The sequence below is a fragment of the Saccostrea echinata genome, unplaced genomic scaffold, assembly GCF_033153115.1.
Source record: "Saccostrea echinata isolate AGI-Se365-2 ecotype Australia unplaced genomic scaffold, CSIRO_AGI_Sech_v1 ptg000009l, whole genome shotgun sequence".
NCBI classification, from domain to species: Eukaryota; Metazoa; Mollusca; class Bivalvia; order Ostreida; family Ostreidae; genus Saccostrea; species Saccostrea echinata.
In genome coordinates, this window is record NW_026889758.1 from 1,256,564 (window position 1) to 1,273,628 (window position 17,065).

General features: G+C 34.8%; 2 protein-coding genes across 2 annotated transcripts; one reads left to right on the forward strand and one right to left on the reverse strand.

Annotated features, from left to right (window-relative positions):
- Window positions 1–6,087: 6,087 nt before the first annotated feature.
- LOC133183824 (uncharacterized) lies at window positions 6,088–8,664 on the reverse strand. The gene is made up of 5 exons (XM_061318727.1): window positions 8,290–8,664; window positions 6,815–6,902; window positions 6,568–6,653; window positions 6,219–6,389; window positions 6,088–6,118 (listed from the first exon to the last, which is right to left on the reverse strand). Exons 1-5 carry the CDS (start codon window positions 8,388–8,390, stop codon window positions 6,088–6,090), a joined length of 477 nt encoding a protein of 158 aa, XP_061174711.1. The 5' UTR covers window positions 8,391–8,664.
- Window positions 8,494–15,674, forward strand: LOC133183837 (toll-like receptor 4). Its single transcript, XM_061318738.1, has 2 exons — window positions 8,494–8,745; window positions 13,058–15,674. The coding sequence occupies exons 1-2, from the start codon at window positions 8,494–8,496 to the stop codon at window positions 15,596–15,598; spliced, it is 2,793 nt and encodes a 930-aa protein (XP_061174722.1). The 3' UTR covers window positions 15,599–15,674.
- Window positions 15,675–17,065: the final 1,391 nt, after the last annotated feature.

The following is a 17,065-nucleotide window of genomic DNA, read 5'->3' on the forward strand; positions in this document are numbered from 1 at the left end:
TTTGTACACTTTACATGTCTCTGTTTATCAAGAAAATTGTTTTAAATACATGTACTTTTTGAAATATATGATTCTTTCTTATTTTTGACAATTTTTTCTCCATTCATTTTATTAGTAATTTTCTGAAATAATATGTGTTTCATTTTAACAATATCATCAAATGCATGTTTTACGAATACATGGTGATGTGTTCATTATCAATCCTCACTTTAATCTATTGTTATTATATCTCGAAATAAAGTTTGCTTTCTACAATTCCATTCCTTGGACCGCTAGCAATTCCCCATGAATGACAGCAGCAATTGTTACGTTGTATTCGGTTTTAGGATTTTGTGTTCTAATCCAGTAAATTTCTGGGAATCTACCGTAAGTCAGTTGTTGATGTCCATCAATAGTGACTCTATAGTGATTCAGAAAGGTATTTTCTCCAGAAAGAAGAAAAGACTGTTTGTAATTAGGTTGCTATTAATTTGATTTACCTCCCAAGGAGGATATATTTCTGTAAGGTCATGAAAAAAGTAAACTTTCAACATCTGTAAGCATTAATCATGTATGCCATATACTCTATTTGAAAAAAAAAAACAGATCTGGTTAAATCTACTTTATCTTTACTGAAATTTAAAGATATTGAGTAAAAATGAGGAGTGGGGTTGCTTTAAGAATTCTTTTTATACATACAAGTGTGTGTTGATTTCATATAACCTTAACTGTCCTCATTTAGATGGGACACGAACGCTTTGCAAGGATGCTCTACCTAGTATAGCGCTATGGCTTTCCTATGGAATCCGGATAGGGCCATGCAGTTCACTATCGCATCATCGCACCATCGAAGTTTGAGTCGATAGTGCGATGACGCGATAATGCCATGACGATGAAGCGATGGTGCGATAACGATGAAGCGATAGAGCGATAGCGCGATGGCGATGATGCGATGGCACGACGATGCGATGACGATGATGCGATGGTACGATGAAGCGATAGCGCGATGACGCGATGGCACGATAGCGATGATGCGATGGTGCGATGGCGCGATGGTGATGACGCGATGCTATATCGTGTCATCGTTATTGCTTTATCGCACTATCGTCATCGTGTCATCGCACCATCGCTCTATCGACTAGTACTTTCTATAACCGGATAACATTCCCAGCAGTCATTGCACAACATGGCGTTTGTTGACGAAAAGATTCAAGAATATTTCTTCAACGGATACGATAATAAAGAAATCATATTCATTCTTTGGAGTAATTATGGTGTGAAAATAAGGTAGGTATTATTAATTGTCATAAGTTATGATAATATAAGTACCTGTATAGGCTAATATTTTCTCTAAGAGTAATAAAGTTACTATACATTAAATTTATAGTCTCATTCAAAGATTGTTTATATGCGTGTTCTACTTGTATGTATATATCTGTTATTTAAGAAATAGTGATTGAAGTTAAAATCTCCCATTTTAAGATATATTTTATGCATTATTTTTTTAAATAATTAAGCTGTAGACATTTGATAAGGCGCATGACCAGACTTAATTTGAGAAGACGGAGATCATACAATGTGGATATGGCAATAAGGGCTATTCAGGTAATATTGCTTGTGTTTTATTTCATCTTTCTTTTTTGATAGATTGATCAAATCTAGAAAAATCGTCAGTATCATCTACATTTTGATGATAGCTCATTATTTTTAGTTAACTCATACAAATGTTAAAAATTTCATATGATTTACATATATTCTACTCAAAGGAAGAAATGATGGTAAGTGGACAGACTCTTGGGTGTCGTTCGATGAAACGAAGGCTTCTTCAGAAACATGGCATCTTTATAGGAAGGTATATTATCTTATTATGATTAATAAACAGAATTCAGGTTTCTTGTTCAAAGTATTAATTTTATTTCTTTAATTCACCAGAATGCCAATTATACAGAATATTTGCTGACATTACTTTTCTGAGCTTAAAGACATACACAACATAGTGTTGGAATTTTATTTTCTTATTCCCTTGTTGATTTAATTAAGAGTTCAATAATTGAAAAACCTTTGTACAATTTAATGATGCCTGTAAATGCCGTTACCTCCTCTGAAGCAAATGTTGAGGAAATACCAGCTAACACTATATTTTTGTTATTTTTTTCTTTGAGAAAATACAATGATTTTCATCATTTGACATCTAGACTCTATAATTTTAAATTAGGAATATCCTGGAAAATAGTTGGTAAGGTACACGTAAATGCAAGTTGCATATGACCTTAAGAGGCAATAATGCTTTGCAACTTCTATACTACTTGACATGTATTTCTAACTCATCTCTTTATTTTCCTTTTCTTTCAGAAGGTACATCTACAATTAATCTAAACATGCTCTTGGCGTTTTGGACTGGAGCTGACACAATCCCTCCGCTAGGATTTCACAAAAAGCTTGAAATTAAATTTGTGGAAGACCCTGCCTGTTTGCCAAGTGCACATACCTGCGATCTTTTGTTGGAAATATCTAGGGGAGAACCACCTGAGGAATTTCACAGAAAAATGTAGTTGGCAATCACTTGGGGGGGGGGGGGATTCCATCTTGCTTAAGAAAATAACTTTATGTATTCAATGCTATATCTATGTTTTGAAAGTTTTCATTCAATTAATTTTTAAACTCAATAATGGCAATGATAGTCATATTAAGGAATAAGAGTATTTCTTAAGGGAAAGATAATACTAAAGGACATTGATAATCATATGAGGAGTATTTCTTCAGGGAAAGATAATACAAAAAGACATTTTTATATGGGATATTGATATTTGGTGTATTTGTGGTAGTAAGCATGCTTTTAATTTTAAATTCTAGATTGTTGCATCTGTATGCCAAAAAAGTTTTTCTCAGAGCAGTTTGCTTTCCTTATATCCTCATTTTGCAATTTTCATTAATAGTTGTTCTAATGAATGTGGCATGTATGGTGACCCAATAAACATAGTAATAATTTCTGTTTGTGACTTTTAATTCATACACTTTGATGATTAGTGTACAACATTTTTCATGAAAATTGAAAAAAAGTCAAGTGAAACATCAGGTGATGATTTATTCTCTAATCTTAATTTGGATTTTACAACTTTTCAACCAAGTACTTCAAAGCCTCCATGGCCTTCTCAGTGGTGTTTGGAACAATTCTCCCACCCCCCAAAAGCAAATGATCAAAGTATGCTGCATAGTCCTCCCAACATCCTGTCGAGCTTGGACTAGGAAATAGTCTTTGAAACTCTAGCACGTAATATCCACTGGAAATTTATAATCTACTGCACCTGTACATAAAAAAAATTGAAGTCATAATGTGTTGATACTGTTTTAAATTTGAGTACTGAAAAACAACCAAGGTATCGAAGGAGAAAGGTAAACACAGAAAAATATTCAAATTAAAGTTAGTGATTAAACAAATCTTTGCTAGGAAAAATACCAAAAATTTCAGGGTGGAAAAACATCATTTCTGGTTTTCCTGGGAGATTTCCATCATCATCATAGCGTCTTTGTGCTCTGATGTAATGGTTATTCCATTCTGTTTTTATTTGATCAAGTTCTTGTTGGATGATTTTCATAAAACAGAAGCGAAGGCATTCTCTAAATTGGTAAATTTTAAATGTCAATTTTGAAAACAAGAAAAAAAATCAGGGTGAAATTTTTCCTGTAAAAAAATGTTTATATTTCTTAATATTTCTTTAATTAGAAAAACACTTATAAATGGTTGGTTTAGTCTTAGTCATTAGGATTTAGGTAACATGCAGAAATATCATAATAGGTTATAAATGCGTAAATTCTTAATTTTTTAAAGTATAAATAAAGAATTATTTACATGTGCTCGTTATTTGCTGATGAGAACATCCCTTGGTCTTTCATGTCTTTGAACAAGTCTATCCAAAAGGAGATGCCCATCTCTCTCAGTGTTCTCCACCAGCGTTCAATTCTCTTAAATCAAAATGTGTTTTTGAAAAACTGAAGGCTGATTTTTCAAAAGTAGGTCAAACTTCAAGGTTATTGAGTACAAATGTTGGTACATTCACAAGGAACACACAACTTCCCTAGGATCAACCGTTCAAAGTTATGGCCAAGGTCAAAGTTTTACAAAAGTAGGTTAAACTCCAAGACAGATTTTTTTTTACAAGAAATACACTTGAGAAATACGAAATCTTTAACATCAACCATTCAGAAGTTATGTCCAAAATTAAAGTTTTTTCATAAGTAGGTCGAACCCTATGGTCAAGGTCATTAGGTCAAAAAATGCTGGTGCATTAAGGTCTTTGCAGATAAAAATACAGACAGACCCAAAGCTATGTGGATAAGGCCCCCGAATCTTGAATCATAGGGGCATAAAACAATCACATAAATTAGTCATATATTAATTTCATAATGATACAGAAACAATAATATGTATATCAAATTATGTGCAGAGATATTTTAAATCATTAAACTGACTTCATTTTCAAATATTTGACAACAGGTTTCTTGAAAGGGGTATAGAGAGGGGTATGGGAGGGTTATCCCTCCCCTGGGTCAGAAAATTTATAAAAATGCATACACGTCTGTTGCATTCTGGGGGTCATTTTTTTCAAATGTGAAATAAACATATAAATAGCAAAACTTTAAACAAAATATTGGTGTTTTCAGGGGTTGCAATTGCATCCCCTCCCCCCCCCCCCACGATGGCTCTGTAGTATAACTAATACTATAAAAAGAACTGTGTCACTCTATTAAATGAAACGGATGCAAATAATGAAAGTATGAAGTTTGCAAAACTTATCATTTTTAAAATTATCTGTGGTATCAGATTACACAATGACACCTATGAAAGATAATAATATGAAGAATTTTTTTGGTCTTTGAAAAGTAATAGTGAAAATAATCAGTTGATCTATTTTCCCTCAGGAAAAATGTTCAGAAAAGTAGAGAGTTTGAAAAGAAACTTAAATGAGGATTACACATACAAATTTTTAAAGTATTCAATTACTTCAGTTTTTTGATCTTATATTAAGGACATACGCAACATACCTTACCTACTGATAATTTTTCAAGATATTCTTAATTTAAGATTATAGTGTCATCAGATGTTCATAGACAAAACATTAGCATGCATTACCAGGGGTTTTAAAAAGATATCAAATGATGAAAATTCTTGTATAATGCAAAGAAAAATATCCAAAAATAACTAAACATATATTCTAAATGTTTTGATTACCCAAAATTGTTGAAGAAAAAGTGTACAACAGAAAATATGGACATTAAAGTTTAGCACACAGTTCTTTTAAGTATTGTAACTCTTCAACTCCAGGGAAAAAGACAATAAAGTTCAAACTACGTTGTGTATGTCCTTAAGTTGGGACTAACTGAATTGACTGTGATTGGAGTAGTAGACCATTCAGATTTGATCAAGCCCCCCCCCCCCCAATTTTCAAATCAAAGGGCAAATTACTCTAACTTCTACTGCAGGAGTGTTAACTGGAATTGGAACTCAGTCCTAGGTGTGCAGATTTTAGAAGGTTATTAAACTCATCTGATTTGTTTATACAACATAAGTTACTAAATCATATTGTTATTTAAAAAACAACTTCATATTCATACCTGGTTAGACATTGATCTTCCTTTGATAAACTTTTTTCTCCACACATGTCATCATTATCGTATCAACGGAAGGATTTTTGAATGCCCTCAATGTATATAATCTCAGTTCCAGCATCAAGTCTCACACACCTTGGAGCACCTATGTATTGGAAAACTCATACTACCATGAACTGAGACAAATATGGTTTCTTTGTTCAAGTAAATATTTTTTTACAAAAATAATGCATTTTATGTGTATTTATTCTGTATCAATACAAAATAATGTATTTAGAATGTTACTTAGTAGAAAATTAACTTGTGAAAATTAAACTGCATTTACAGTTTCAGGAATATATTTATCATTGATTTGTAAAAATTATATACTCAACTATTTATTTCCTCCAGGTATTTCAAGAAATATGATGCTACAACAAAAGAGTCATTGTTTGTTTTTGCAACTTTAAGCCATAGTATTCGTCTTGAAAATCTGAAAGGATAGGAATTTGATCATTTAGATTAATAGTTGATATTGTTTTCTGATATGTAGCTACAACAGTATATAACAATCATAAATTCTATAACTTCATAAATTCTTGTTATCTTACATGACTCAAATGAACACTAAAAACTGATGCACATTAACTTACCCACACATTGCACCATGTATAGCGAAGCCAAATGGCTTCAACATGTCGTACCCATCAACATGTGCAAGATAATTTGGTCCATTGCTTAGATACATTCTTCTTGTCAAGCAGTGACTTGCTCTTAGATCAACTCCATCAGGATCGATTATTCTCAATAAACACATGTTATCCCTGGAACAGTATATATATATATAATTAATCATCAACGATTTTAAATCTAACCATTACATTTTAACAAAAAAAATGAATTCAATGAAATTATTATAAATATCTTATTTATATAAAACTCATTATAAGCAATAAGCACATCGTTTGAATTCTGTTTATTAATCATAATAAGATAATATACCTTCCTATAAAGATGCCATGTTTCTGAAGAAGTCTTCGTTTCATCGAACGACACCCAAGAGTCTGTCCACTTAACATCATTTCTTCCTTTGAGTAGAATATATGTAAATCATATGAAATTTTTAACATTTGTATGAGTTAACTAAAAATAATGAGCTATCATCAAAATGTAGATGTTACTGACGATTTTTCTAGATTTGATCAATCTATCAAAAAAGAAAGATGAAATAAAACACAAGCAATATTACCTGAATAGCCCTTATTGCCATATCCACATTGTATGATCTCCGTCTTCTCAAATTAAGTCTGGTCATGCGCCTTTTCAAATGTCTACAGCTTAATTATTTTAAAAAATAATGCATAAAATATACAGTGGCTGCAACGTTATTGTTGACAAACCAATCGTGTAGAATCGTTCGTGTAACGTGCGTGATCGAGATCGTGCGTGTATCAGACTCAATCGTTAACGGTTTTAATCGTGCGTGATCGTGCGTTAAGAAACGTGTAAATTTCGCTTTGTAAGTTTTTATCGGAATGTAATTTGTAATACAAGTATTTCGCTTGTCTGGTTTTTTTTCCATCCAAATAAGATAATTGAAGCGCGATTTACATAATTGAAAGTAGAAAGAAACAATTATCGCTTGGAAATAAGAAATATAGTAAGTCGTACAATATTGCGTTCTCGTCAGATACCGTGATTTTTTGTGATAAACCGTACTTAGATGTTTAAGGATTTTATTCTCTGATGTTAATTTTGTTTACCGCTAATTATGGTGAATATATTTTTAAGGATTTTTTTCTCTTAAAATCAATAGATTAAAATAGATATTTTTACAAATAAATACACAATTCTCAATGCTTACATAAATATTTAGTCAGCGAATGTACATGTTCATGACATGATTGTCAGGGTTTCGTTTATCAGAGTTTATCTCTGGAGCTTACTTTTAATTATTTTTATAATATCTGCAAATAAATGATTTGTAAAATAACTGTTGATTGTAGAGATTCACAAATGGAAACACGGATATAACTTATAATTTAATTCATTTTCATGCCATTTTTTTTCTCAAACTTATCCATATCTGCATATTATAAAATCCAATTCAATCAAAACTCACGGTCCACCTACGTGTACATCTTCTGATAGAACGAAAAAAAATCAATTTTCTTAAGTCGGAGAATTACGTAAATAATTATTTGTATTTAGTTCCAGAAATATCCATTTCTATTTTTTTTATTCATTTTTCAAAGTCGGTGAAATGATATCAATAATTATTTGAAATCTAAAATAAGTATTTAGCCTTGTTTCGTTTTGAAAATATCCATTCCTAAAAAAAATTGAACTATTTTGCGTGAAGAATAGTGCGTTTGCGTTAGCAATCGTGTAAGATCGTGTAACGTGTAGAATCGTGTGCGTGAAGGATCGTTCGTGTAACAGATTTTATCGTGCGTTAATCGTGCGGAATCGTTCGTGTAACGTGATCGTTCGTGTAAGTTGTCAATAATAACGTTGCAGCCACTGTATCTTAAAATGGGAGATTTTAACTTCAATCACTATTTCTTAAATAACAGATATATACATACAAGTAGAACACGCATATAAACAATCTTTGAATGAGACTATAAATTTAATGTATAATAACTTTATTACTCTTAGAGAAAATATTAGCCTATACAGGTACTTATATTATCATAACTTATGACAATTAATAATACCTACCTTATTTTCACACCATAATTACTCCAAAGAAGGAATATGATTTCTTTATTATCGTATCCGTTGAAGAAATATTCTTGAATCTTTTCGTCAACAAACGCCATGTTGTGCAATGACTGCTGGGAATGTTATCCGGTTATAGAAAGTACTAGTCGATAGAGCGATGGTGCGATGACACGATGACGATAGTGCGATAAAGCAATAACGATGACACGATATAGCATCGCGTCATCACTATCGCGCCATCGCATCATCGCTATCGCACCATCGCATCATTGCTATCGTGCCATCGCGTCATCGCGCTATCGCTTCATCGTACCATCGCATCATCGTCATCGCATTGTCGTGCCATCGCATCATCGCCATCGCGCTATCGCTCCATCGCTTCATCGTTATCGCACCATCGCTTCATCGTCATGGCATTATCGCGTCATCGCACTATCGACTCAAACTTCGATGGTGCGATGATGCGATAGTGAACTGCATGGCCCTATCCGGATTCCATACTTTCCACATAAATAGTTTCCATTGGATTGCTAAATTAGAAATACTTTGGACCGAACGCTAAAGCGGTGCATTCGTCCGGGCTGAAATTTACAGCTTGTTGTGGTTTCTGTGACATTTCCAACATAAACAGTTTCCTCATGTCGCCATCCATTGAATCGTGAAGAAGAAATAACAACGTCGAAACCAACAATTAGACGAGCGATTGGTGAGAGGTCCCGGACGATCGCGTATTTTTTTTTTGGGGGGGGGGGGTATGTTTTTCCAATCAAAAGCTCATTCAAATGATACAAATCAGGAGCAGAGGAAACACGAACCTCTAAAACAGCAGAGGTGGGAACAGGTGCCTGAATGTGAAAATACTACATGTACCTAAAATACACAACAGGAGTGACCTTTAACTCTGCCTTTCCAGTACTTTAATAAATAGAAAGCGACTCCATCATGTATGAATTTTTAACATCCGGTGATGTCAATACATTCAAGGTTGTTTTTTCGACCTCTGACGGAAAGGCCCGAGATGATGCGATTGGTGAGAGTTCCCGGGTTCAAGTCTTGGACCCACCCCCCACCCCGGAATTTGAAGAATTATTAAATGTACATACTGAAGCAAATAAAAAATGCCAATATGGATACATAGATTTGATTGTTTAATTATTTTTTAAAATGTGTACTGAAGATTCTTTTTATATAAAATATTTATCATACTGTAATAATGACTTTAAGTTTGTACATGCAGACGTCATAACTTCTTCATTTCATATGTTGAATAATATCATTTAGGAAATCAAAGAAAAAAATATTTCAAAAAAAATACGGGGTTTCGAAATTTGAACCCGGGACCTCTCACATCCAAAGCCAGAAACTTACCCTAGACTAACGAGGCACGTGACATTTATACAACTCAAAAGCAAATACTAAGTCACATATACATGTATATACTCACGTTTGATATTGTCAAAATTTTACAAAACACTAATTTAGCTTTTACTAAACAGTTCTTATAGATGTTATTAGAGTATAAAATCCGCCGACAATCTGTATTATATGTAATAACTCTCCACATATTCCTGTGCTATAAATAGTGTCACGCGACCTTTAATACAAACGGGGAGTCACTCTAAAACTTAGAGCGTAATCGATGCCAACACATTTCCAATTGACTTTTGAAAAAAAAATTGATCAAAATAAAAAAACTGGGCGGGACACTTTGAGAGGAGCAGGCGGGGCCATAGGGAGTTAAGGTATAAAATTTCAATGCAAAAGCTCAAAATCTTCTTGAGATATCGCCCGAAAAATGTTACATACAGACAACCATGACCTTTGTCCTTTAGACCTCAAAATCAATAGGGATCTTCCTTGGGCCATATAGAGTTTTGGTATAAAATTTCATTGCAAAAGCTCAAAGGCTTCTTGAGATATCGCGCGGAAACAAAAATGTTAAAACAGACAGAATTTATGAATTTTTTACCTTGACCTTTGACCTTTTGATCTCAAAATCAATAGGGATCTTCTTTAGGCCATAGAGAGATGCTATGTAAAATTTCATTACAAAAGCTCAAAGGCTTCTTGAGATATCGCACGGAATCGAAAGTGTTACATACAGACAGAAATACAGACGGACGGACGGGCAGACAGACCCAAACTAATATCACCCACTTTCAGTGAAAGCGGGGGACAAAAAAAATACAGGAATTGATTATATTAGACAATGGTATGTTGGAATAACGTTGTATCAACGTTAACATTTCGACAAACACCAACGTTTGACCAACGTAATAATTATGTTTTGAACTGGGATCCAGCGTTGGGCCAACGTTCCAACATATTGAGTTGGCATTGGTATGTTGGAATAACGTTGCACCAATGTTGATTATATAAACAAACAGCGTTGTATCAACAAAGGACTAACATGTTGGGCCAACGGCGCGGCGAGAAGCGAAAGGACATTAAACCAACGTTAAACCAGCATTTTGCCAACATAACCAAAATTGTTTGGTCGATGTCATCATGTTATCTGGGAAACGGCCCCTCGGTAGATCAACAAAAAATAAATATCCGAATTTTACACTTATTTTTACGCATAAGATAATATGTAAGATATATAGCTTAATTTCAGGTAGGGATACACTGTTTATATCCAATTCCCATATAATTTTTTGCCCCGCCCCACTATACAAAGCTCTTAAAAAACAAGATAGCAATTAGGTACATTTTTCTCTACCGGCTGGTCACTTTATTTTAATACTTTCATGTAAATTAGTTGAATCTGAGTTGTCGAGAAACATTTTTTAAAAAACACTATTACCCGCTAAATATTGGAGCCACGCCATCCAGCGTAGCAACAGTTAACATTGCTTGACGACGGGTGTATCCCAAAAAATATTGACTGCGCAGAATTCATGCGCGCTAGGTTCATTGTTATAGGTATACGGGACTGGGTGTGCTGTAAAACTGCCCAAAAACCTTAGGTAGAGATGGTAGACTTCCCTTTCAACATGTTCAAGTTGTCGACCCCCCCCCCCTTTTTTTTTTACAGAGTCCTTGATCCGTTTTTGCTATATATCCTCACACTAGTACTTAACATACCCAAGATGTAATACTCTCAAACTATGAAGATCAAACAACATGATCAACGTAACTATACAATGGAATAGTCTTTAATGTGGTCTTCATGCATTCTTTAATCAGTTAATATTGGGCTGAAATTGGCTGCTGAGGCGTCAGTTTGAATTCGAAAACATCCGTAATCATGATCAATAAAGATAAATAACGAATCGAGTTATAATTTTTAAAACCTTAAAACAGCTGTATATATAAAACCTTTAAAATTCTCAAAACTTACCAGTACCTCTTATCCTGTATTTTTAAAAATTTTCCGGGTGTCTTACAATCTCTTACCAGAGGGCGTGTTACGCTTCGCTACAACATGAGGTATTAGTGAAGCGTAGCGGGAACGATGACTCTGGGTAGAGATTGGGTGTCTTACTGCGCATGCTTTAATTTACTTTGGCGAATTCGTACTGAATTCATATTAATTAATCACTGATTTTGTAAAATGCATATATTTACCTTCCTTGTTATTTATAATAGTTATTAATGATATCTGGTAGTGCGACTTTTTCAAGTTCGAACTCGTTATCGTCCGACAATGTTATAGTCCGACACTATTATAGTCCGAATTATCAGACGTTTTAATTGAGGGGGCACAAGCATATAGTATCTATGTTTACTATGGTAATCTATATATCGGCCAAATTATTGGGGGGGGGGGGGAGGGCACGCCATCCGTGCCCCCCCCCCGGTTCCTACGGCCATGTAGGCAAAGGATACCACAAGAGAGTGGATGGGCCCCAGTCAACCAATTAAAACGTAAACGTATGTTTTATAGAATATAACCCCGTAATTCAGTTGTTCAATCGTCAAATCCAAAGCGCATCGCTATTTCGGTCGTAGTGCATACTTTCAAGCGAGATTTGCGGTAAGATCAGGTGAGCTAAAACGGAGTAAAACACACAAAATGCAACATGTAACCTGGCTAAACATATATCAATGAAAATATCAAATGTCGGTCCAAATCGAAGGAAAATATTCTTTAAAGCTGAACCTCATTATAAACTTAAGAAAGTCTGGCTCAACTAAATGATTTCATTGTTCATGTATATTCATCTATGTCCTTTGTTTCTCTATGATTTCTTACCAATGGGGAAGTTATAGAACTAGATGTCATATCATGTCCTGTCGAGTGAAGCCTCTTAAAATAGTTATAAAGTCCTTCATATTCACCGATCCATCTTTCTATATAAACTATATGTCAGAACACTTACAGATCTTTGTATTCATCGTTTGCCAGAGAAATGGGAAGTTATAACTGTGTAAGTTTTATTTAACCTATTTTAAACAACACCGTATTTTATGTTACATTAACATTTCTATACTATTGGTATACTGTTTCGTTTTCACTCTTACTCGGCAGGGAACCCAAAACCAGGTTTAAACTATTGGTCAATATAGTTTTTCTGTATTATAATGCACCCCTCCGCATCAAATTCTAGGTCATTCTTCTATAAAGTCATTTGCTCGGTACATGAAGATGTAATGGAGGAAGAAACATTGTAGAAACGTGTAGAAAGTAATGAAATGTTCAAAAAGAAAGATTGATGGTCATTTCCTTATTCTTATTTGAATATATTACCACAGTCCTGCATTTATTAGATATAAAGAAAAAGCATGAAAATTTATTATAATAGACCTCTTTATTTTTCAGATATTTTTGACCATTCTCAGTGGATTCGTAGCTGTTAGGAAAAGTGAAACTTGGAATCATTGCACAAGTAATCCTAGTTGTCGCTGTATCCCAAATGGTAACAAGAGTTATCAAGCAGACTGTTCAAATCTCGCAATCACACAGGTACCCCAAACTCGACCAGTTGTCAACTCTCTCAATATAGGACATAATCGAATAAGTCACATTATACACACGTTCAGTTCCACACTTGTACATTTAGATATGTCTTATAACCAGCTTCAAAATTTTACCCACGATGTGTTCGCCAACTTAACAAGCCTGAGAACTCTAAATCTAGAGGGAAATCAACTCCAACTTGACGAAAGCGTATTCAGACCACAAATCTTCCGAGACTTAAAAGCTTTACGTGAACTGAACATCAAGAAGACTACAATCAAGGTAGGGAACAACACATTTCCAAATAAAATGTGGGGACATCTCTCCTCGTTAGAGAATCTCCGAATTGACGTCATATCATCGACACAATTTGGACGACAGTTCTGCTCACTTACGTCACTGACAGCCCTGGACGTATCAGGCTTGTCGGGGTTTTGCTCAATAGAAGAAATCGGAGAGAAGTTTTTGGAAAATCTGCCTCACTTAGAAGTTCTGGATTTGTCTTCTTGTAAGATAAAAGGAATCGCAGCAGGTGCCCTGAGGAAACAACGAAATATAACGGTCCTTGATATTTCATACAATGAAAAACTTACATTTGCAAGTTTTGCAAATATAACAAGCGATTTACAGTTTTCCAAAATAAAGGTTTTCAAAGCTAACAAAATCCACTGCACGTTCGGACTGGGTACTGTGATTCAAATCCGTGACATCATGCACTTTCGGAACACACCCCTTGAAGAACTCTACCTAGAGAACAACAGGCTAGCTCTTATAGAAGGATATGCTATACGCTATTTACCTCACACTCTCAAATTAGTGTCGATCGCCCAAAATAAAATGTCAGTTGGTACTTACTTAATGGATGCCGTGTTCTTGACTGGAATGGAAAAACTTAATTTGTCCCTCCAGATGGCTTCCACCCCAATCAGTGAACTGATGGACGCTTTCACTTGTCAGAATCCTGTACGACCTTCCGATAATACAGTAGGAAGGTATTCCAACAAATACAACACAGAATCATTTCAAATGAGATATAATACTAGTATCACGGTCACTCTGCCAAGAAATTTAAGAACTCTCATACTGAGAACTTGCAGCATACGTCTGGAAGTTTTTAGGATTCTCGTTAACCCCTCCAATCAGTTGTCCTATGTTGACATTTCACAGAACGTCATTACCAGTTTCACGGGACCCATTGTAGGATTTAATAAACTGAAACATTTGGATTTATCAGATTGTCTCTGTTCTTCTATTTCAACTGGCTTATTTGATTTCACAACCTCACTGCAAGTCTTAAAGCTTAACAAAAACCTTTTAGGTCTCAGTCTGAAAGACGATTTGGACGGAGGAACCTTTAAAAATCTGGTGAATCTTCTAGAGCTAGATTTATCGGACAACCGGATTCAACTGCTGCCCGAAAAGATATTCAAAAATCTACGAAAGCTTCAAAAGCTGAATTTAAGCTCTAATTTCCTGACAGAATGGAATGTGAAGATGAATAACATGTGGAATCTGAACACAATTGATATTTCACTTAATAAGATAAGGCAACTCAGTCACGATGCTACCATCTCGTTATCAGGAATTTTAAAAAAGAGTAAACATTTTAAAATTTCACTGGCAGAAAATCCTTTTGCTTGTTCATGCGATTCTAGACATTTCCTACAGTGGTCCTCCAAATATCGCGAACATATCTCGGATTTTTATCATATGAAATGTAAGTTAGACAACGGAACAAGTTTTGGTTTCCGCGACATAGAAACAGTTTTACAACTGCTGGAAATTCAGTGTAAAAATTATCAACAGGTAACATTCGTAATTACTTCCGTCATAGTTTGTTTCTTTATGATAATTGTTTCCGGTTTGATTTACCGGTACCGATGGAAACTGCGTTACTTGTTTTATATGACGAAAAACAAATACCGATTAGCCAGCCCTATACATCGGGATACGTTTACGTTTGATGCCTTTATATCATACGCTGATGAAGACAGTGACTTCGCGGTGCGCGAGTCGATTTCCCAGCTAGAGGAATCTAGAGGATTGCGTCTGTGCCTCAGTAAGAGGGACTTCCGGCCCGGTTCAGAGATTGCAGCAAACATTACAGAAGCCATCAGCAAGAGTCGTAAGACAATCATTATTCTATCTAATCATTTCCTGAACTCTTACTGGTGTATGTATGAATTCAATATGGCAAGGATGGAGAGTATTTATACCCGGAATGGAAGAGATGTTCTGTTTATGGTTATGTATCGACACGTTACTGCTAGGATGCTGCCTTTATCAATGCTGGCTTTGGTAGAAAGTCGGTCCTATATTGAGTATCCCGACGATCCCCAAGGAGACGTCGTATTCTGGGACAAAATAGCTGAAACATGCAAAAAGCCTTCAAGATTAAACTAGCTGACGCCTGCAAAAAGCCATTAAGATTAAACTATCAGACCCCTGCCAAAAGCCTTCAAGTTAAATATTGCTGAAACCTGTAAAAAGTGTTCATGACGAATATAACTGAAATGAAATAGGTGAAGATAACGAAGATTGATCGATCTCAAAAAACTTACAAACAATACAAATCTGTGAAGAAAGCATGAAATATGAAGATAGCTAATGGTAATCAAGCTCAAAAATCCATAGGAATAATTCAAATTTGAAGCAGAGCAAACACAGACCCCAAAATAATCAGATGTAGGATCAGGTGCCTAGAAGGGGTAAGCATCCCCTGTCGACCGGTAACATCCGCCGTAACCTGTAAAAAGCCTTTAATATAAAATAGCTGAAACCTTTGAAAAGCCTTCAAGATAAAATAGCAGAAACCTGCCAGAAGTCTTCAAGATAAAACAAGCATTCTGAGAGTATTGCATAAGCAATACTAGTCCCCAACCGTCCAGCTGCAGAACTGTAGCGTTATGGTTTTATATTTTAGTCTTTGACCATAACGCTACAGATCCCGTAATGTAAATAAAGTGCTATTTACGGCGCAAGTTTTTCTGCGCACTTTGGGGATGTATTTCGCCACTTTCCAGCATTGGTCAATCTACGACCTTTCATCCCCTAATTCTAGACATATTCTCTAACCAATCTGACTATTTTATCCTTCTCCTAACCCTTTTTAGTCGTCTCTACAGACCAATAAACTCGTTATGCCTTCCGACAACAAATTCACAACTAGCGAGTTTATTGGTCTGTGGAGACGACCTTTTTTTTGGGGGGGGTATGATTTTTGGTTTTGGTTTTTGTTACTCATGTATTCTACGCATATTTTATGCCGGGGTAAAACATAATGACTTCTGTAGTAAATTTCAAATCTTTTCACAGTAATAAAAGTTACTAGTTGCTAGTACTGATTCTAGAGTCTTAAGTTAATAAGAATTGTAATGGAATCATTCTATCTTATTAATGTATACCTTCAATGCAGTTGTTCATAAACAGATAAACCATTGCTTAATGTGACAGTCTCATACAGGCATACTGCTCTTTGTAGAAGTGGAAGAAGCTCACAACAAAAATACAATAAAGCAAATATTTTACTCAGCTTCTTGAAGTTGTAATATAAGTTATAAAGGTAATTAACATGATGAAAAAGGTGAAAATAACGAACAGTGATCGATCTCAAAAAAAAAATCTACAAACAATACAAATCCTTGAACAGGGCATAAGACACGGAAATTAACCCGGACCCCCGGAAATTCCTGAGGTGAGATCAGGTGCCTTGGAGAAGTAAGCAACTCCTGTCGACTGGTTCACACCCGCCGTAAGCTAGGTATTTAATGAATCATTCAAATGACTATTGTTATTCTTTCTTACATTAAATCTAGAATACAAAACCGCTTTTCCACTTTACCATAATCAGTTACATCATGTATAGTAATT

Bases quoted from the DNA above. Each gene is read 5' to 3' on its own strand.
- LOC133183837 (XM_061318738.1), top strand. From the start codon at position 8,494: ATGACACGATATAGCATCGCGTCATCACTATCGCGCCATCGCATCATC. The intron at 8,746-13,057 runs GTGCGATGATGC...TTTATTTTTCAG, and splicing joins TATCGACTCAAACTTCGATG to ATATTTTTGACCATTCTCAG.
- LOC133183824 (XM_061318727.1), bottom strand. From the start codon at position 8,390: ATGGCGTTTGTTGACGAAAAGATTCAAGAATATTTCTTCAACGGATAC. The intron at 6,903-8,289 runs GTAGGTATTATT...AAAATAATTAAG, and splicing joins AATTATGGTGTGAAAATAAG to CTGTAGACATTTGAAAAGGC. The intron at 6,390-6,567 runs GTATATTATCTT...ATACTGTTCCAG, and splicing joins CATGGCATCTTTATAGGAAG to GGATAACATGTGTTTATTGA.